General features: G+C 41.3%; 1 protein-coding gene across 1 annotated transcript in view; it reads right to left on the minus strand.

The window, feature by feature from the left end:
• Window positions 1-1,980: 1,980 nt before the first annotated feature.
• Window positions 1,981-22,427, minus strand: part of LOC109922405 (WASH complex subunit 2-like) — a 39,008-nt gene continuing 18,561 nt past the window's right edge. The window contains exons 6-17 of the mRNA XM_048616171.1: window positions 18,147-18,246; window positions 16,949-17,128; window positions 13,959-14,135; window positions 13,762-13,881; window positions 12,932-13,051; window positions 12,292-12,396; window positions 11,840-11,953; window positions 11,164-11,226; window positions 9,335-9,544; window positions 7,459-8,007; window positions 6,653-6,827; window positions 1,981-2,981 (exon numbers count right to left, since the gene is read on the minus strand). Coding sequence (XP_048472128.1) covers window positions 2,830-2,981; window positions 6,653-6,827; window positions 7,459-8,007; window positions 9,335-9,544; window positions 11,164-11,226; window positions 11,840-11,953; window positions 12,292-12,396; window positions 12,932-13,051; window positions 13,762-13,881; window positions 13,959-14,135; window positions 16,949-17,128; window positions 18,147-18,246 — 2,065 coding nt within the window. The 3' untranslated portion in view covers window positions 1,981-2,829. The remainder of the gene's footprint in view (window positions 2,982-6,652; window positions 6,828-7,458; window positions 8,008-9,334; window positions 9,545-11,163; window positions 11,227-11,839; window positions 11,954-12,291; window positions 12,397-12,931; window positions 13,052-13,761; window positions 13,882-13,958; window positions 14,136-16,948; window positions 17,129-18,146; window positions 18,247-22,427) is intronic.

Genomic DNA, 22,427 nt, shown 5'->3' on the forward strand with positions numbered 1-22,427 from the left:
TTTGATCAAGGGTAATCATGGTAGCTTTGTCGGGGGAGCTACGCCCAACACATCTGGTGGAATGTTTTGAGAAGGTGACCAAGTGTTGGATGAGGGTAAGATCTTCTGACAAGATCCCACATTGGAAACTGATAAAGAATGTAAGAGCTCATGGGATCCAGGGTAACTTGACAAGAAGGATCCAAAACTGGCTTAATGACAGCAGACAGGATGTGGTGGTAGAAGGCGGTTTGTGTGACTGGAGCCTGGCGAGCAGTAGTGTGCCACGGGATCAGTGTTGCACCTCTTGTTGTTTGTGGGGAACAACAACTAAGTTTGCAGATGACACAAAGATTGGCCAGGTGTTGACTGCGAGGAGAAAAGTGGTTACTGGAGGATACAAGCGGATTGGTTAGATGGAATTTAACCCTGATAAATGTGAGGTGATGCACTTTGCAAGAAGTAACAAGGGAGTATTCAATGAATAACCGGATACTATGAAGCTCAGACAGAGGGATCCTGGGGAGCTTGTCCACAGATCCTTGAAGGTGGCAGTTCAGGTTCATAGGATGGTTAAGGCAGCATATGGGACACTTGCCTTTATCAGTTGCAACAGATTATAAGAGCAGGAAGCACCAACGAAATATCATTCAGCAATACTCCAATTCTACCAAACATTTTTTTTTATATAAAAACCAAAAGAACTGTGGATGCTGTAAATCAGGAACAAAAACAAAGTTGCTAGAAAAGCTCAGCAGGTCTGGCAGCATCTGTGGAGGAGAAAACAGAGTTAACGTTTCAGGTCCGGTGACCCTTCCTCAGAACTGATGGTGGCTGGGAAAACATCAGTTTATATGCAGAAAATAGGGAGGTGAGTGGGGTAGGGAGTAAACGATAAGATAGAGCCCAAAGAGAGAGAAAGACAGTTGGACAGACAAAGGAGTTGCTATAGATCAGGCTGGGAGGGTGAACAGTTGTTAATGGGGACTGTTAGTGACTAAAAACAGGGGGTGTGTAATAGCAAGCTAAGTGGTAACAAGGCCTGGTGTGTGGGGTAGGGGGCTAGGACATGGGAGAGTTTAGGCCCTAAAATGATTGAACTCAATTTTGAGTCCAGAGGGCTGTAGGGTCCCCAAGCGGAAAATGAGGTGTTGTTCCTCCAGCTTGCGTTGGGCTTCGCGGGAACACTGCAGCAAGCACTGTTTTTTATTTCAGATCTGCACAAAACAGGATTTTTAACCTGGAACACGGAGAAAACAAGAAATCTCAGACTTAATCGGCCTTTGGTCCCATTAGTTCCAAGTACTTTTCCTCTAGCGATAGTTCTGTCAATTATCTCCCCACCCCACCTCATATCTTTACCCTCATTATTATCTAGTATTTTTGGAACACCAGTAATTGTCCTCAGCTGTGAACAATGATGCAAAGTATTCAACTCTTCTGCCATTTCCGGGTTCCCTATTATTTCCCCAATCTCACTTGAAGGGGTGTATGTTCACTTTGGCCTCTCTTTTTTTACATACTTAAAGTACTCACTATGTGTTTTACTATTACTTGTTTGCCCTCAGTACACTTTTTTGGCTAATGTAATTTTAAATTTTTTCCAATCTTCTGGTTTACCACTAAGTTTTGCCACACACTATCCTCAACTTCCTTGGTTACCCATGGTTGGTTTCTCCCAGTCCTAGAATCCTTCTTCCCAATGGGATCTATCTTGTTAAACATCTGCCATTGTTCCTCAATTGTCTTTTCTGTTAAACACCTCTCCCAGTCCACTTCAGTAACTCTACTCTACCCTTGTTTAAGTTTAGCCCAATTGTTTGCAAACCAGATTTCTCACTCTCAAACTAAACGCTAAGATTTACAATGAAAGCTATACCTGCAGAGGGAGCTAGTTGTTTCTCTAATATATAAAAAAAAACTACAAGACTCAAGGAATATATTTCACAGATCTAACAAACAATTCCAATATGATGGACAACAACGTATTTATCACAAAGCTTTGTTCACTGTGCAATTTATTTTCCAGCAATTTTAATTCAAAACAGAACAGATAACCAAAGACATCAGCCTGAAGTAAACAGATAAAACAGCAATTTACTATACTCAACACAATGATCTTTGTAAATTCTATAACATTTATTATTCATTAGCCTTTGTAAGCTTGCAACAAGTATATTTATGAAACATATCTTTCATTTCAGAAGTATTTACATTATCTTACACTGAATTAATTGATGTTTCCATTCCAGAAAAATGGAACGTAGTTCACAAGGTCAATCTTAAATCTGATATCTCAAAACTATACAGGTGAATTAAAAAAAAATTCAACAAACAAAGACCATTTGAAAGGTAACAAGTCCAATGTGTAGCTCTATGAGATGAAGTGTTTAAAGCTCAAATTAAAAAAAAACTTTCCATGGTCAATGGATTTGAGAAAAAAATTCACTATTATAAAAATTGAGAATGATTAGAGCTTGGTTAAAGGATACCATGATTTAATGACTAAGGAACTGTTGTACAGAGGTGACAGAAAGAAAAATGCTTATGACAGGTCCAGTGCACAAAGCAAATTAGTGTGAAGCGTTCAGAACTACTGTAAGCACACCATCAAATCTTCAAAGTAAAGGTAGCTGTCATTGTTCATCAAGGCTAGCGCCAAAGTTCACATCAGCAGTGAGTAGTGCCTATGATTTAAAAAACAAGCCTGTCAATGGTGTCAACACAGTGTCATTCTGGCAAATTATTTCTCCATTTAGTGCAACTCAATACTTCCCGTGCCAAATAGTAAAAATAAAATTCTCTCTTTCTCCTTCCCATAATTTTATGAACGATGTTTGTCACCAAATCTCATGGTCCAAAAGCATTCAGAGGATCATCAAAAATGTCCACAGTTTTGCTATCTGGTATGCTGACAGGAACTGCAGCCTGCTTTGAACTGCTCTTGGATTTGGATTGTTTCTTGCTATTGGATGAGGGCGTGGCAGAAGCAAAAATGTCATCTGAAATAAGAAAAATATTAGCAATTTAAACAAACGGCCAAAAGAAAATCACAGTTTATTGCTCTTTACTACTGAGGAGCAAAGCTACGAATGCAGGAGAAATGAAAGAGCACTCAAACAGTACAACGCCTGTTGGCCAACTGTGTTACTATGTTAAACAGACCAGGTTGGCGATGGCTTCACTGGCAAAGTGCAGCATTTTTGCAGACACCTGGGAATCACTGTCTCAAGACTGTCCAAAGTGGAGGAGCAGCATCTGGGAAGGCACGGGCACCTCAAGACTTGCCGTTGGGAAAAAGCGAAAGCCAGGCGAAAATAGCGAAAGAACTGTGTTGCCACACCAATGCTCTAGCCACCCCTTTCCCATGACCACCTTCTGTCCCAAATGTAACAGAGCCTGTGGTAAGGACGTCAGTCTGTACAGCCACCTATGGACTCACCCTGAGTGGGGAAAAGAGTCATTCTTGTCTGAGAGGGACAGCCAATGAATGAATGAATCAATCATGTTAAACAGTGATCTGTAACACATGCCCCATGCTTGACTTTCAAAGACAGTGACACAAAAAACAAGAATAATATCCTGAACACAAGACAACCCCTTAACAAGGCTACTTAAAAGTGGATGAAACATTTGATTTATTCATACAAGGACGCACCGAGGGGTAGGGAACACTCTCACTCTTCTCACTAACTAGTTAGGGTTCAAATGATCAGCAAGTAATTTAAATAGTCCCCCAAAAATACAAAAAACACATATTATGGAGACCAGGTAAGGACAACAGCTTACTTTGCCAAAGAACATTAGTGAACCAGATAGATTTTTCCTGACAATTGACAATGGTTTCATGGTCATCATTAAAGCCTTAATTCTAGATTCTTTATTGAATGCAAAAATACCACCATCTGCTATGGCAGGATTTGAACCCAGGGCCCCATAACATTAGCTGAGTTGCTGGATTAATAGTCTAGCGATAATACCATTAGGCCATTGCCTTCCCCCAGTGTGGATTCAAAAGGCCAGAGAAAGTGGGGATTAAAGCTGACAGTAAGGGAGCAGAACACTATCGAATGGGACTATGGACCCAATGATCTTTTTCTATGCCTAAAAGATGCAGTTTCCACATGAAAATGCAAGATACTGCTTCTGCCACCTTAAGGTGGTGTTCAGCAGGACATTATTTGTTCTTGCATTTTTACTCACTACAGGAAGTGGAGTATGATGGGGCAGAAGGCTTGATGGGCATCATGGAACTTTCATCAACCTTAACATTCCTTTTTTTTTAAATAAAACACAACTTTCCTCAGGGAAGAAGTTAAACTCAGGTCAAATGGATCGCTGTTGTATACAGGAGGCAACGATGGCATTGTGGTAGTGTCACTGGGCTAATAATCCTCAAGGGATGCCCCTTTGGGGACATGGGTTTAAATCCACCCACAGCAGCTGCTGGAATTTACATTCAATTAATGAATCTGGAATTGAAAGCTAGTTTAAAAATAGCAATAAAAAACAGAGGAAATCCTGCTGACATTACCCAGTCTGGTCTATATGTGATGTGAATGTGACAATGTGGGTACTTCTGAACATCTCTCCGAAAACAAGCCCCTTAATTCATGTACAATTACAGGTCAGCAGTAAATGTTTGCCCTCCCATGAAGGAATAAAGAAAAAAAAGGTGGAGTGTAATCTCTTCCCAGCTGCCAGATGTTGCACTCAGGGCAGACGTGCACAGGGGCTTGTGTTACTTTACAGATAGTAGGAACTGCAGATGCTGGCGAATCTGAGATAACAAAGTGTAGAGCTGGATGAACGCAGCAGGCCAAGCAGCATCAGAGGAGCAGGAAGGCTGACGTTTCGGGCCTAGACCCTTCTTCAGAAATTTCTGAAGAAGGGTCTAGGCCCAAAACATCAGCCTTCCTGCTCCTTGGCCTGCTGTGTTGATCCAGCTCGACACCTTGTGTTACTTTAGGCAGGATATCAAGATGCTGAAGAGATTCATGAAGGTAATTTTGTTTTAAAAAATGCTTCATTTTTAAATGTCACATGTTCTACCCACCCCTAGTAAAGACGAGAGACTTTAGTTATCAATGAAGAACAAAGGAAGTGGTCATTTTACTTGAAGGGTAAAAGTCAATCTCCTAGATCTTTTATATTACGAAAAGTCCTGATAAGATAAATTGAATAAACCTATTTCCACGGGTCAGTATTTATTAATGGGGTTGTTGGAATATGATGTACACTCAGATCCTGCTCCCATCAGAGTTACTATGAAATATGAATATTCAAGAGCAAACACTTTTAAACAATGAGGAAACGACCAGCTAGAAAAGCTCTTCAAAGAGCCAGAATAAGCACAATGGGCTAAAATGCCTCCTTCTGAGCTGCAAAACCTTAATGTTTCTAGAGTGGTGAACCATTGTTTTGCAGACAGGAGGGAAGTCTGTAGTGGTTTTTGTTTTATTCATTTCTGGATGCGGATGTTGCTGGCTGGCCTACATTTATTCCCTGTCCCTTTTTGTCCTTGTGAAGGTGATGGTGAGTTCCTTCTTGAACTGCTGCAGTCCAAGTGTTGTAGGTTGTCACACAATGCCATCAGGGAGGGAATTCCTGGTGTTCCCTAGGTTTCAATATTAGACTATTGCTCAAAGGCTTGGACTTTGGTATTAGAGAAAAAGTTTCCAAGTTGGCAGATATTAAACTCAAAATCTCAACAAACATCAAAGAGGATAATAACAGACTTCATGGAGGAAACAGACTGGTGAAATATGGCAGATGAAATTTAAAACAAAGAAATATGAAGTGATACATTTTGTTACAAAGGCTAAGATAAGGTAATATAGGATAAGTTGGACAGTTTTAAGGGTGGGGGCAGTAAAAGAAGTCCTTGAAATGTCATAGAATAATTGGAAAATACTAGTGGAATTAACTTTATGATTAGAGGAATAGAGTTCAAAAAGCAAGGACTTAAGATTAGGGCTCAGTTGGAGTACAGTGTTTAGTCCTGGGCACTATACTTGAAGAAACATCTTAAGATCTTGGAGATGGTACGGAAGAGATTTACTAGACTGGAGCCAGCGATGAAGAAATTCAGTTATTTGGAGAATTTGGAGCTCTCAGAGTAGAGATGGTTAAGGGGAGATTTACGGGGCACCTAAAGCCAAGAATGGTTTTGAGAATACATTAGGACAAACTGTTCCCTGTGGCAGAAAGGTTAGTAACCAAGGAAAGCAGATTCAAGGTAATAGATAAAAGAACTAGGGGCAACATTGAGGAAGCATCTTTCCCACAGTGAGTTATGATAACCTGGAATACATTGCACCTTAAGCATGATGGAAACGGATTCAGTATTAACATTAAGAGAATTGGACTTGAAGGCACCATAGGAGAAAAGAACCAGGGACCAGGGTTAATTGGATGACTCTGACATAGATTTAGTGGCTCGTTGTGCCTGAGGTGGTGCTGTCATTTTGTACCACATAGCACCTATAATATGACATCCTAAGGTATTTCTCAGAAGCATTCTTAACCAAAATATAACACCTAAACACACCAGGAGATACTAGGACAAGTGACCAAAACTTGGGTCAGAGGGATCAGGGTTTAAAAGAAAGAAGAGGAAAGATGGAGTGCTGTATGGTGAGAATTCACCATTTCCAATTTTGGATTTACATACCCATGTCATCATCAAATATAGACTTTGTTTCTACTTTCTTCCGGCTCTTCTTCTCCTTTGGGGCAACTTTTAAGTCGGCGAATATGTCTACGTGATCACTGAAGAGGTCGATATTTGCACTCCCCTCATTACTTTTCTTGGTCAAAGTAACAGACTCCGTGGAAAACAAATCATCCTGGTAAATGATCATTTTAGTAGACAATTATTTGAAAGACTTTGTCAAAAATATAGGCAACATTACCTGGAATCAGTTCCCCTACACCGTGCAAAATATGGAAAGCATTCAGACCCATTCTGACCTACAGGAGACACACACACAGACACACCCCAACCAGTTGGCTGGTGAAACCCAGGATTTTAATATTCAAACTCCTTCGATCCTAAAAGACATTACAAGGAGTCTCTCCCACAACTATTATGGATCCCAGTCCACGACCAGGGTACATAGCCTAGTTACAGGTACACGATCATTAGGTTTAGCCACAGCCATTTGCTCAACACTCCACATTTGGAGGTCAAGGAAAAGTTGTGGAAAAGACCAAAGGGCAGAGCTCAGCTCCTACAGAACTGGCAGCATGCCATCCAGAATTCTAAACAAAAAAAATTGACACTTGGCTGAAATAAAGCAGGAGCCAGCTCTTCAGGACTTGTGGGCAACTTGGTTTACCACTTTTCAGGAAAGAAAGAAAGAAAACTGGTAATAAAAGATAACATGAAGAGAGCACCATCTGGCACGTCTAACATCATATAATGCTGAACGCAAGATTTCACTAGTCACATATTTTTCAAATCAGGAAAAAGATTACCTCAAAGATATCTAGCGTTTTTGAACTCTTCTGTGCCCCTGTGAGCTTAGTTTTCCCTAATTTTGGTGCACCAAAAAGATCATCATCATCCTCTTGAAGAAATGCCACTGGTTTGGGTTTCTTCACAGTCCATTTACTGGATTGAAAAAGGTCATCCTCGCTTGGTGCGAAGATTGATTGAACTGGGTCCTCCTTGGGTAACAAATCCTCCATTGTCCTGACTGCCGGAGTTGGCTCCTGTGTCACATTTGGTTTGAACAGATCATTCGAATCGAAGAGATCTCTTGAGGAGCATACTGGCAGTTTTGTGGAGTTGGCAAAGGAAGGGCTGGCATCATTACCGGCTTGCAGTGAGGTCGGTGTCTTGTCCAAATGTGGTTTTTGAACGGTGACTACTGGTGAAATGTCTGCAATACCACTTGCTTCTGAAAGAACTCCATCAACTTCAGTTCTTTGATCCAAATCTTCTCTCTTGTCAAACTGCTGAGCTGCCAGTCTCCGTGCCACCCTGGTTGGAGGTCGACGTTTCTGCCCGACTCTTGCACGGCTCTATAAGTAAATGACATATGCTTAGGTAAATGTTGCTAAAGGAAAAAGTGTTGCAAGATAGCGGTCACAACCCTGAGCTTTTCAGCTGGTTCCATGTGGCATCATTCTCTCAACCCACACAATTCCACTTCCCACAACTCTCTCCATTCTATTGATCTTAAATCAGCTTCAACCCTTCAAACAGATCACGCATCAACATCTAGGTTGATAGTCATGTACAAGTGAGTGGCTGCTGTCACTGTTAGAGGCGATGACTCTGAATGAAACATTATACAGAGGCCCTGTCAGCGCTCTTATGGGTCACATGATTACTATGCTGAAGAGCAGGGGATTAACCAGTATCCTGGCCAACACACACACCCAAACCAAAATTACAAAAGCATTAGCTGTTCATCATTAGATTGCTGTTTCTAGGAACTTACTGTGCGAAAATTGGCTGCCATCTTTGCTACATTACAACTGTGTCTGAATTTCAAAGTGCTTAATTGGCTGTAAAGCAATTTGAGAGGTCCCGTGGTCATGAGAAATGCAATTCTCTATTTGAAGGAATAAATGCTTAGTCTTTGCAACCTGTCCTCATAATTCAACCCTTTTAGCTCAGGTATAATTCTGGTAAATCTGTGCTGTAATTTTATTCATTCATGGGACATGGGCACAACTACTTGGGTCAGCACTTACTGCCCATCCCTAAATGCCCCATGAACTGAGTTGCTTGCTCAAGCCATTTCAGCAGGACAGTTGAGAGTCAACAGCATTGCCGTAGGTTGAGTTATGTGGAGGCCAGACCAGTTAAGGACAGCAGACTTCCTAGTCTCCATGGCAATATATCCTTCCTAAGGTCTGTTGCCTGGAACTGAAGTGTTCTAAAGACAGCAAACCAAATATGACCTTGTTTTAGGTTTAATTACCAAATGCATCGAATTGTTAAAGAACCAATGTTAGCTGCTGGGACAGAAAAATTTTTCTGAAGAAGGGTCTAGGCCCGAAACATCAGCCTTCCTGCTCCTCTGATGCTGCTTGGCCTGCTGTGTTCATCCAGCTCTACACCTTGTTATCTCAGATTCTCCAGCATCTGCAGTTCCTACTATCTATAAGGCATTGTCCAGTGTTATCTTAAAGTGCTTCAAGTATTAAGCTTATTTCAGAAAACTGCCAAACACAATTGAACAAATCTTTGATCACTATTGTATTTAAAACAATGTCTTAGTTCCTGCTTCAACACTTAATCAAGTTACAATTTAAGTTCACTATTAAATTGGGAGGCAATTTAAAAATTACAATGCAAATCAAAGTTTTACTAAAATGCCCATCTTTTGCTACATCTTACTTTATTAACACTGGGCAAAACGTCCACTTGTACTGGTTGATCAAAACTCGCAGTGATGCTCTCGCCTGCAACTGGTCCTGATGCTGAAGGTGTGGTTTCTCTCAAAGAGGAATCAGATGGAGAAGATGGGGTTGCTGACCCAGATGGAACAACAGCTACCTTAGGTGAAGCTCCAGGTAGGAGACTGGCTGGGTTAATTGCCAGGTTTGCCTAGAAGAGAAAAAAAATTAGAGGACCTGGGACATTAGTGGACTTGAAATGACAGAAGAGTGTCAAAGTAGAAAGGCAAGTAAGTGGAAATAAGAGAAGCTTTGTGCATACTGCTACAGCTGTACAGCTAGAAGTTGTTTGTAGTGTTGTTAGTTTTTAAGCAAAGAAGATTTGACAGTTGTTTAATATTCAACAACTGTTCCTCAAAGAAACTGCTTTTAAAGACAGCTCTCCTGACACTGAAGCATGCAGCTATGCTGAACCAGGAAGGATTTTACAAAATTCAGTGTTTGCTGCTCCTTTTTATAAGATGATGAAACATTAACAATAGTAAAAATGTAGGCTGCAGAAATGAAGCACATTAATACTCAAACTGTCAAGTCACAGATCCACTATGTACGAAATATCTCTGCTATTCATAGATTCTGCATTTCACTGATAACCTGTTTCCTCTCATAAATCAATGCTAACCAATGGCTGCTCAAGGGCCGAGAAAATCACAGAATCAGAGTTGATGATATCTAACCGGATTCTGCGCCATTCTCTCCAGTCGGTCAGGGCACCAAGTCTAAAACACATTCGGAGGCCCCTGCCCTGAGGCCTAATTGTGACAAGATAGATGGGTTTTGTTTCATTGCCAGTTCAGGTGCTGCAATTAGTTTTAGTGCCTCTGCACTAAGAAAGAGGGGAGAGTAAATCAACAGGTGCACCCACTTTCTGATAGTGGAGGGCAAAGTGCCTTGGTGAGAATGAGATCAGTCTTGGCTGGAACACCCAAATACCCACACACCATCCTTTGCAAGATATGGGAACAAACATAAAACAACATCCCAATACTTTGGAAAGGGCCACACAAATTTTTAAAAATCCCACAATTTCCAACATGCACAGTTGTAGGGCATCAGCCACGGCTCAGAGGGTACCTCGGAGTCTTAATATTCTGGACTTGAGTCCCACTCCAAGGCTCATGTGCAAAAATCCATTGACTTCCAGTTCAGGACGGAGGGATCACTGCACTGCCACAGTGTGGTTGCTGACCAATAAGACATTAAACAGAGGGTGGGTGTGAAAGATCACATGGCACTATTTTGAAGACAATGGAGTTCTCACCGGTGCAGTGGTCAATATTTAATCGCTCAGATGCAGATTTTCTGGTCAGTTTCACACTGCTGTTAATGGGAGGTTGCTCTGGGCATTTGGCTGCTGCTTTTTCTATATTACACCAGTGACTGAAGTTCAAAAGCAACTAGAGGCTGTGAAGCACTGTTTTAAAAAAAAATCCTGTGATCATGGTGAAATAAGTACAATTTCTTTTCTAGAAGTTGGTGGACCAGTATGATTAATTCATAGAAGACATTTCAAATCATTCCCTTCCTTGAGCAAACCATTACACACAACTTTCCTCGACTTGACAGTTGTGAGCTGCTGATACAAACAGTGACAGCAGATGGAAGGCATCAAGAAGAGCATCCTGTTTGATGTTGCTCAGCATTAACACAGGACACCATGCAAAGGGCAAATTTCCAAAGTTGCGTAACAGCAAACAGCAGGAGGTGTGAAAAAAGTGAAAAAGAAGAATTTCATTAATTGAGAGAGAAATAAAATTACAAAACAGTTACTTGGAGTTTTCCAATCCGAGAGGAAGGCCCTTTTGTTTTAATGGGACCTGTGTTGGTGAGTCGCTGTGGAGGGATGGGGCAGAAGCAGGAAAGATCAGTCAGTTTCAGCAGTGAACATTAAACACTGGTCATAAATGTAAAGTAATTAAAATGTTCAATACTACTGTAATGCGCTAAATAGTTACATATGAATATCTTTATGAATACAGTCTTGCCCCTAGAAAAGGCCGAGGTTATTTCCCACGAGTGCAGATTTCAACAGAAGCACTGCCTCTGAGACAACACAACATTTCTTCACTCAGAGGGTGGTTAACCTGTGGAATTCTCTACCTTGGAAGGCCATGGAAGCCAGGTAGCTGAATACATTAGAGAAAGAAATTGATATTTTTTATATTAAAGGCAAAGAGTACAATGGGAAAGCAGGAATATGGCTTTGTGGTAAAGGATCGGCCAAGTCCATACCGAACGGTGTAGCAGGCTCAAAGAGCCGAATGGTCTACTCCTGTTCCGAGTTCCTATTTCTCTCACATTACTTTTAAAATTTGCATGGTTGCCTGCATGAAATCTACAACACCAGGAATAGCAGCTAATGCAAAACATTTATGTTGCTTCACATGGAAACAGAAGTGATACTCCATCCAGGCTCAAAACTTAAAGAAATGTAATTCTTCCTTACTTCCTTCTCCCCTGGTCTTTGTTTTTTCAGAACTTCATCACATGTTTCCTTAGGAGGCTCACTGGTTTTAGTGGAGGCACCCAACGACATTCCTGTTCCCCTAAACTTTGGCTTCTTTCAAATGAAGGAAAAAAAAGGGAGTCATTACAGGTGCCCTTTACTGTCGCTGGACCTTTCCACACGGCTGGCTGAGGCCAACAGATCAATCGCTGGGCTATCAGTCTCTCGAAATTTGCATGATTGTCTCAAGAGAGGAGGACATTTTCCCCATGAAATAGCACAGTTCGATCACCTTCCATAGCCTACATTATCTGCTATCTCCTCTAGGCACAGGGTATAGTTACAGTTTGGTTTATTAGTGCAGGTGGTAGCCCAGTTATGCAAGTAAGGGTGGACTTGATGGCCTTATAGAAAAATCCTCCTTAATTACATTTTCAAACGTCAAGAATTACCGTTTGTGGCACAGATGGTTTCTTTGGAACAGTCCTGAAGAGATCCTCATCTACACCGTCTTCAAAAATACTTCCTTTGGATGAAGGTGTTTTTGCAGACCGTGGCTTAGTACAGAAATTAAAATGTTAAGTGTTAGTAATAAAGTTTGTGATTTACAGAAATTATTTAAGCAAGCAGCCTTTAACACTGTTGTTTAAGTGAACTCAACTAACAGGATACATAGTTTTAAACTCTCCACCCATCACTGAAATAACCCAATGTTACTCAGTCATCCACAACCCAGACTGGTTTTCTTCCCATCAGCCTGACCAGACTGGAATCTGGATGGGACTGTGCTGTGTATTAACAGGTGACACACACTACCATCAGTGAAGGTTAACCCCAGGGCTATTTAACTTATTTTATCCCTACTGCACAAGTTAGATAATGCTTATCCATTTTGGACTAACATCAGAGCAAAGCACCAGACTTCAAAAGTTGATTAAAGGGAGTAGCTAGTTAGGGTACAACTGAAAAGAATATTGTTGAAGTTTCCATCTCAGCCACTTGACCTTTTGCCCCATTACAGATTTTTATTCACTTGGCCAACTACTGCCAGTGTATAAATCGGAGATTTCCAGCAGCTATGCTTTTTGTTACCTTTGAGGTGCTGAACAGGTTGTCGGTTTCGTCGAAAAGATCACAGCTCGGAAGGTCTGGGCGCCCTGCCTGTGCTGTAGGTGGAGGGCTAACAGGAGGCTTTTTCTCTGGCTTTTTAACCTGCAACAGAATTTCAGGGTCAGGAGGCATCAACAGAGCTTTCCTTTACATGATTTTAAGTCAGAGTTTCAGGTTAACTCTGGAAGGTTTTCAAAGATGCGTGCTCAAATAGGCAGATAAGTGAATTGTGCTTAGAGGCTGCCATAATAAACATAGAAACACAAATAAGGAGCACAGTAAACCTTCCTCAAGCCTACTCCATCATTCAATAAGATCAAGGCAGATCTGATTGAGGCCTCAATTGCACTTTCCTGCCTAGTCCCAAAACGACCAACTCCCTTATTAGTTGAGAATCTATCAGCCTTTGCTTTGAAATATTCAATGACCCCACATCCACTTCTCTTTGGAGCAGTGACCCAAAGACTCATGATGCCCAGAGAAATAAAATCGCATCTGTCTTAAAATGAGTCCTTTAGTTTCAGTCTTTTGCACAAGGGGAAACATCAGTGGAGTCCCCACACACTAACTTTCACACAATGTGAAGCACCGAGATGCTCAGCTGATATTTATGCTGCCGGGTGCGGTGGCGGTGACAGGAGTGTCAAGTACACACAACTCCCACCACATTCGATTCCCACATGTTGCAAGGATGTTCACTGTGAGCTCAGTGGACTTAATTCCTGGCTCATTCAGCTGTTTCAAGGCCAATGCCCCTGTTCTAAGTGATATATCACCAAGATATCCCACTGATTGAGAGTTTAAAAACTAACCTCTGGCTTTAGAGTGTCAGCAAAGAGGTCGACATCAGGGTCATTGTCCTTCTGTTGTTGTTGACTGAATAGCAACTCCTCATCCTGGAACACTCTGGTGCTAACACCAGCCTCAGGAAGCTGATGGAGAAGAAAATAATTCAAGTGGCTGATTGTCAAGCGTCTAGTCTCAAGAAAACTTCCACTCTGCTGTTTACCTTTTCATTTTTAATGAGGCTACACTGATTGAGCATATCCTCCAGATTGTCATCTTCCTCTCCATCAAACAGGCTCACAACAGAGTTCAGATTGCTGTGCAATTCGCCCGGCAGACTAACAACACTCTGTCTGGCTGGATCATCACATTCCTGGGAAACGACAGTATCAGAGTCCAGCTGAAAACATGAGGACAAAGACACAATGTGAATATTACACATTAACTTTTGTTGATGGCAAGATCTGTAAAATTCAACATGTTCATTTACAAAAAATTCCAAACAATTGAATAAATTACAAAAATTTAAATTTAACAGCCATTAAATTTTAAGAAAAGTTGATTGGCGAGTCTTTGGAGCCTGTTCTGTCGTTCAATTAGATCACGGCTAATTTGTATTTAACTTCATGTAAACGCTTTGGTTCTATAACCCGTATTACTTGTCTCAAAAATCATCAACTTCAGTTTGGAAAAAAAAGTTACTCCCCTCTCCACAACAGCTTTTCTTAAGAACGATCCAGATTTTCATTTCTCCCTTTGCTTGAAGATATGATTCATGACATCACTCATTGAAATTGTTCCAATTTAAAGCTTCTACCTCCTTGTCCTGATCTCATCCAGAGAAAGTGAGCTATTCTCCACCTACACTATTGACTTAATTGGATTACTCCTAATTGTACCACCCGTTAAATCTTCTAATCTAGAGGACCTCAAAATTAGGCTACCTGAGCACTGAGTGTTCAAATCTGAACACAAAAAAAAATTGCCTGAAAAATTAAAATCATTCATTGGATATGGGAGTACTATTCCCAGTTACCTTTAAGATGGTGGTTCAAGGTCTTCTTGAACGACTGCGGTCTGTAATAACATTGTGGGTCTACCTGCATGACAGAGTTTCATGATTTTGACCCAGCGACACTGAAGGAATGGCGATATGTTTCCAAGTCAGGATGTTGAGTGGCTTGGAGGGGAACTTGCTGGTGTTGTTCCCATGTATCTGCTGCCCTTCTCCTTCCAGATTTCAGTGTTCATGGGTTTGGAAGGTACTGTCAAAAGAACTTTTGCGAGTTGCTGCAGTGCATCTTTTAGATGGTGCAAATTGTTGCTAATGAGCATTGGTGGTGGGGAGTGGATGCTTGAGGATGTGATGCTAAATCAAGCAGGCTGCTTTATCCTGGATTGTGTCAAGCTAGAATATTGTTGGAGCTGTATTCTTCCTGGCAAGTGGAGAGTATACCATCACACTGCTGACTTTTGCTTTGTAGATGGCAAACAGATGTTTGCAAGTCAGGTGGGAGGTTATTCACTGCAGGATTCCAAGCCTTTGACCTGCTCTTGTAGTCACAGTATTTATATGGCTAATTCAGTAATATGCCAAACTGAGGTGATTTTTTTTTTTTTAAATTTACAAACTGGATAATTCTGTCCTGCTTTGCATCATTCTATCCGATGCTCCATGAACCTAACCAACTGGCTTGACCCAAACTACACAGTGCCTGAAGCTCTTTTGACGAGAACCTGGAGATTGTTTTTATTCATTAATGAGGTAAGGATGTCGCTGGCTAGGCAGTTTTTATTGTCCATTCAGAGTCAGAGTCAGCCACATTGCTGTGGGTCTGGAGTCACATGTAGGCCAGACCAAGTAAAGATGTCAGTTTCCTTCACTAAAAGACATTAGTGAAACAGGCAGGTTTTTCCTGACAATCAACAATGGGATTCATGGTCATTATTAGATTCTTAATTCCAGATATTTTATTGAATTCAAATTCCACCATCTGCCATGGCAGGATTCGAACCCTGTTATCCAGGTCTCTGGATTAACAGTTCAGCAATAATATCACTAAGCCATTGCCTCCCCTTTAATACCCAAAATCCAGCAGGGCCTTGTTCCAAGGGTGCTGGATTTAAGGCATGTAGCTGTAATAAAAAGCCTGCACGGAGTCTATGCAATATACCCTCATAATATAGCCTGTTTAGCCCTCTAACACTGAGCAAGACAGTCAGTGTCTCTTTCCTTCCTGCATCTGACTATTCCTAGCCCCTAAATCAACCATTCATGATAAAGAATGCTGAAAATTCAGTCACAGCCCAATGCAAGCAACATGATTCTAGGGACTCGAGCAGTTTCAGGTCTGCAGATTCTAATAAAATAATAAAATAAAACTTTTCTATTTGAAAATAGCCATTTCTGAAGAAGGGTCCCAAGCCAAAACATCAACTTTCCTACTCCTCTGATGCTGCCTGGCATGTTGTGTTCCTCCAGCTCCACACTGTTATATTGAATAAAACCCATGTGCTTTTCCATTCAAATGATACCAAGTTACCACACACTCAGTTCAACTAGGCCACTTGTATTTACACCTGCCTCTGCAGAAACGCATCTGTCGCAACAGTTGCCCAGGTAACCATTGAACAATCAGTAAAAATGAAACTGGTTCATTAATGTACTACAGGGAAGGAAACCCACCATTCTTCTCCAGTCTGACTTCATTTTCACAGTGCCTGAGTACCAGGTATCCCACAGCACTTTGGAAGCAATTAAGCACTCTAGAAGACTAGTCATTGTTGGAACACAGAAAATAGGTGACCAATGTAGACACTAGACCCCACGAACAGCAACATGACAATAATCAGATTATTCTTTATTTTTGTGACATTGACGGGCCACAGCTCAGGGGATACCCGCGATACTCTTCCTCATGAGGCTGCCACAGGATAGACAGGGCTTTGGTTTACTATCTGATCCAAAAGCCAGTTCAGCAGACTGCGCCGCACTCCGATTACAGCACTGGAATGTGAGCTTTGTTTTGACGCTGAAGTCCCAAAGTGGACTCAAAATTGTGTGACAGAGGTGAAAGTATTCCTAAGTGACAGATATTAAAAATCCTAGCATTTTAGCTAAGCAATTAACAGTTGTACAATAAATAGCAGCCATATCCACATTAATAAAGCAATTTACAGGAAAGGATGAATTCTTTGATGTCTTTGACGTACCACTTTTGTATCACTTTGTTGTTCAAGAACATCGATCCCAGCAAATAGGTGCGCCGCTCCCACTGACACTGGTTTAACACCAGCTCCCTGTTCCACTTGTCTCTTCCCATCAAACTCTGCGACAGAGTGACTGCCCTCAACTTCGCTAAAGAGAGATGAACCCTGGGGAGGAGAAGGCTTCTGTAAAAACAGAAATTAAAATAATCACCGAATGTGGAGACAAGCTTGACAGGCCGAACAATATACTTCTGCTCCTAATTTGTACACTTGTGAAATAGCCAAGTCAAGCTCCACATGGAAACCACTGTCCAGACAAGTACGCAGAAGGAATCCCCACCCCATCCAGTGGTCTAAATTGTATCAAGTTCCAATCATGTTCACTGACCTGCAATGATTCCCAATTTGTTTAAAACCGTCATTGCTTTGTTCACATCCCTCCACATTCCTAACCTGTCCCAGCTTTACCATACTCAAAAATCCCTGCACTTTTTCAATTCTCACCTCGTGCTTTGGTTTCTGTCCCTGCATCATTAGCGGTCTCTAGAATAGCTCCCGAAACCTCTGCCCCTTTTTGTCACACCTTAAAGCCCACGTCTATAACAAAAGCTTACAGCAACCTATTCCAAAATCTCCATGCATGACAGATTGTCTTTGAAAACACCCTAGTAAAGGTCCTTGAAACATTGATATTCTGTTGAAGATGCTGTATGCCCAAAGGCTCATTTCTTCTTTATAAATCTGAACACTCAATACTGCAGACTACTCAACACAAGGAAAAAAAACTTGTATTTCTGTGCAACCACATGATGTCCTAAAGCCTTTTCCGGTCAAGTAAGTACTTTTTAAAATGTAGTCACTGTTATAGCGTGCGGAAATGGTGGCATCATGAAGGCAGCACAGGTTCCATTCCTGCTCTTCTCTAACGTTCACAAGTGCGCACTTGACAATGCTTTTCTGGCACTAAGTTGATTTGTCACCCCACTCATCTGGAAGCCAAGTACAGGTTTACAAGAACTACACGGAGGAGATGAGCTCTCTCAAAACTAGGCTAATGGTCCACTCAGATTCTGATGGTCCGTATATTTCAAGTTCACAAAAAGAAATGTGAGCTTTTTTTTGTTTTAAAAACTGTTAGCGAATGGTAACAAAGCCATCTTTGCATTTCTAACAGCATCATAAAATACTTCAATCTCAATACCTGAGAAGGAGCAGGTTTGTTAGCTGCTGGCTTAGATGCAAACAAATCACCTTCATCATCATCTTCAAACAAAAGGGACACTTTCTGGGATTTCTTCTGACTAGACAGAAAAGGCAAGAAAGAGATTACAACACACAGAAAACATACAGAAACTTGCAAATGATAATGGGTTGAGATGCTGAGAGACAATGGCTTAGCAGGAAGGCCACTGGACTACTAATTGACAGACCCAGGTAAAATGAGTTTAAATATAACCATGGAAGATGGTAGACTTTAAATTCAATTAATTAATCTGGACACTAAGGTTAGTTTTAGTAATGGTGATCATGAAATCAATGTTGTAAAAAAAACTGTGCTTACTAATATCCATTTAGGGAAAAAACATTTGCCATCCTTAGCTGGTCTGGCCTAAGCGTAAATTTAAAGCTACAGCCATATGAATGACCCTTAACTGCCTCTGAAATGGCCTAGCAAGCCACTCAGTTAATGGGCAACTACAGGCAGGCAACAAATGCTGGTCTTTCCAGCAGCAGCCACAGATGAAAGAGTGAAGAAAAGAACCATTTAATGCACTCAAAATCTAAGGTTACTCTTTCTCACCACAACAGACCTCAAGAACATAAATCAAAATGAGGAGATTAAAACTAAGGGTAATGGAGGACTGCGAAAGTGACATTATGCACCTTTAAATATTAAAATGTTTATGCATTCACAACATTATACACCCATGCCTCATATTAGAAAATCCAGTTTCTGAAATGGAGCGAAAGGCAAATCAACTCAATAGGTTGGATGCAGAATAGCTTTTACATGCTTAATACTTGCAAACAAAGGGTTAATTCATCCTATCGCAGGTCAATATTTCCGGAAGTCTGTGGATACAGTTTGCACACATGTGGCTTGTTTAATGTTACACTTTAAGATAATGTGTCAAAATGCAGAAAGACAGAGTGCTTGTTCAGAATGTAGCCTGGCAGATCAATGATGTACTTTTGAAAAGCCTAATTTATCATCTCCGGCATTAACTGAGTTGAGAATCTAACATCCTTGATAAAGAGTCATTTTGGGGGCAGAATCCCTGGGGAATATGGTGGTGTCATGTCAATGCATGAGCAATCTAGGGGATCAGGTTAATCCCTAGTGTCAGGGGTTTAAATCCCACAATGGCAACTGGTGGAATTCACATTCAATTAATAAAATCTGGATTGTAAAAAGGTAGTCTCAGTAACGTTGACCATGACAACGATCATCAATTATCATGAAAACTAATCTGGTTCACTGATGTCTTTATGGAAGGAGTTCTGCCATCCTACTCTTGTCTGGTCTACAGGCAACTCCAAAGCAATGTAGTTGATTCTTAACTGTCCTATGCTTGCCCAACCATTTCAAGAGAAAGGGCAGGTCAATTACAAAGAGCCAGTATGAGTTTTTAAAAAGGGAAAATTGTGTTCAACTAACGTGAAGTTTTTTTTTTGAAGATGGACCAGAAAACATTGATGAGGATTACACTGTTGATGTGGGGCACATGGACTTTCAAAAGGGATCTGACACAGTGCAACGCATCAAGCCTAAAAGAAAAGTTTAGCTCACAGAATAAAAAGGTGCAGCAGCGTGAACAAAAAAATAGCTGAGTAATAGTAAACAGAACAATGGCCTGAAGGCAGGTTTGCAGTGGAGTTCCCCAGGAGCTGGGTGTATTGGGGCCCCGATCTTTCTGATATATGTTAGTAATCTAGATCTTAGGGTTCAGGGGACGATGTCAAAGTGTGTAGATAACACGAGACTTGTAAGCATACTAAAGTTAAGGTGACAGTGTAGCACTCCGAAATGATATCAGCAAGTTGGCAGTATGGAAAGATTGGTTGCAGAAGAAGTTCTATGCAGAGAAGTGAGGTGAAGCATTTTGGTAGGAAGAACATGGAACAGTAGCAAAGGGGCAAAATTCATTAGGGTATGCAGGAGCAGAGGGATATCCCTGTATACATCCATAGTTCATTGAAGGTGCAAGTGGAGAGAGTAGTGCGTAAAGGATACAGTATTTTGAGTTTTATTAATAGGGGCAGAGTACAAAAGCAAGGTGGTTATGTTGAATGTATAGTGAATATCTACCAGGCCTCAGCTAGAGCAGTACGCGCAGTACTGGACACCATACTGTAGTAAGTATGGGAATGCACTGGTGAGCATGAAGAGATTTACCGAAGTGGCTCCAGGGTGTGAAACTTCAGTTACCAGAATAGATTGGAGAAGATGGGACTGTACCTACTTGTAGGAGGACTGAGAATGACAGGACACAGTTTGAAGGGTTTTGCAAAAGTACAAAACATGCAAGAAAAAGAAAACATTGTCATGCAAGGAGTGGCTCAGGTCTGGAAAGTACTGCGTTTGAAGATAATGCATTCAATTAAGGCACTCAGACTGCATTAGAATTAAAAGAAACTGGTATGGTATAACTTCTACAAGGCTAATGGGAAATCACTAATCAATCTCCATGTGCAGCTCATTGAATAAGAGTTCTCTTGGCAAAAGGGAATGGTCTGCCTAGCTGGACCCCATCAATCTGAGCCCATTAAAAAGCAGACCCAGTGGTCTAGAGGTATGACTCTCCCTTAGGGGCTTGAGTGAAACTGATGTGAGATGACTGGGGGTCCCAGACGAGCCCCGATTGTCTGCCTTCAACTTGTCACTGCAATTTTGTGGTGGGAAAGTCAGTCAGTTGAGCGAGATAACACTTCAGGTGATAAGAAAAAAATAAAATAGCGCACAAAGGGCACTCGTGATGTAATGGCAGTACCTCTACCACTGAGCCAGGAGGCCCAGTTTCAAATCCCAGCTGCTTCAGAGTTGAGAGGTTGATTAGAAAATATCATAAAGGAGACCCACCAAAAGATAACTTTTGGATGCAAAAAACAAAAACAGACCCACCTCATACATTTTGATTTAGCCCCTTCCCACTCATCCTATCTCTCTCAGTTTTGATGGGCTGCATTGTCCTTAATGGGCTTTGCACATAAATGTCTCATTGGCTATATGGGTGACTTATTCGCAGTGATTAGTAGTTTAAAACAAGTCGCAGTGATTTGGTGATGAGGAAAAAACCCCTTTCAGTTGTGTGTATAAGCACTTCTGGATATAGAAAGAGATTTAAAAAAAATAAGCAGACCCAATGAGCTCTTGTGGTGTAGTGATATTAGAAGTCATAGAATCCTTACAGTGGGGAAACAGGCCCTTCAGCCCAACAAGTCCACACCGAACCTCAGAACATCCCACCCAGACCCGTCCCCTTGTAACCCACCTAATCTACACATCCCTGAACACTATGGGCAATCTAGCATGGCCAATTCACCCTAACCTGCACATCTTTGGACCGTGGGAGGAAACCGGAGCATCCAGAGGAAACGCAGACACGGGGAGAACGTGAAAACTCCACACAGACAGTTGCCCGAGGCTGGAATCGAACCCGGGTCCCTGGCGCTGTGAGGCTGCAGTGCTAACCACTGAGCCACCGTGATATTGTCCCTGACTTTGAAGCAGAAAGGCTAGGTTCAAGTCCTAGAGATGTGTCATAACATCTCTGAACAGATTGATTGCAAAATATCTATGGGAGAAAGGCTTCCCCCATGAGGATTAGAATAACCTTTATACAGGAGACTCAGGATGCCTCGGTTCAAGGCCCATCTGCTCCAGACGCATGCGATAACATCTCTGAACAGGTTGATTAGAAAATATGAAAAAAAAAGGCCAGGAACGGGTCTGCAGAACAATCTGTCCCAGGCTGGGAATAGCCTATGTATGCCATAAGTAGTGGCTCTATTTTGGGGTTCAACAATAAACAATGTTCTTTTCCAGTTGGGTTGCCTGATTAATTACACAAGGGTAGAGGAGAAAAGGCAGGAGTCTTGCACCAAGTCATAACGCTCAGACAGAGAGCTGGTGCAGACACAATGGGCTGAATGGCTTCATTCTGTACCATAACACTTCTGAGATTATTAATTCAGTTTGTGGACAATTAAGGATGAACAATAAATGCTGGCCCTACAGGTGACACCTCGATCACATGAAAGAAAACCACAAAGCAAATACGACAATAAATCAGATACATCTCCTGTACAAAAGTAAATCTACCTCTCTTTTATCCTTTAAAAGATGCTTTTTAAAACTGACTTTTCTGACCGCATTTTAGATATCAGTACTAATATTGTGGTGTTTAGTTTAATTTTGTTAATTAATAGGAAAGGCAATGGCCTCATGGTATTACAGCTAGATTATTAATCCTGAAACTCA

The sequence above is a fragment of the Rhincodon typus genome, chromosome 34 (genome assembly GCF_021869965.1).
Source record: "Rhincodon typus isolate 14 chromosome 34, sRhiTyp1.1, whole genome shotgun sequence".
Lineage (NCBI taxonomy): Eukaryota > Metazoa > Chordata > Chondrichthyes > Orectolobiformes > Rhincodontidae > Rhincodon > Rhincodon typus.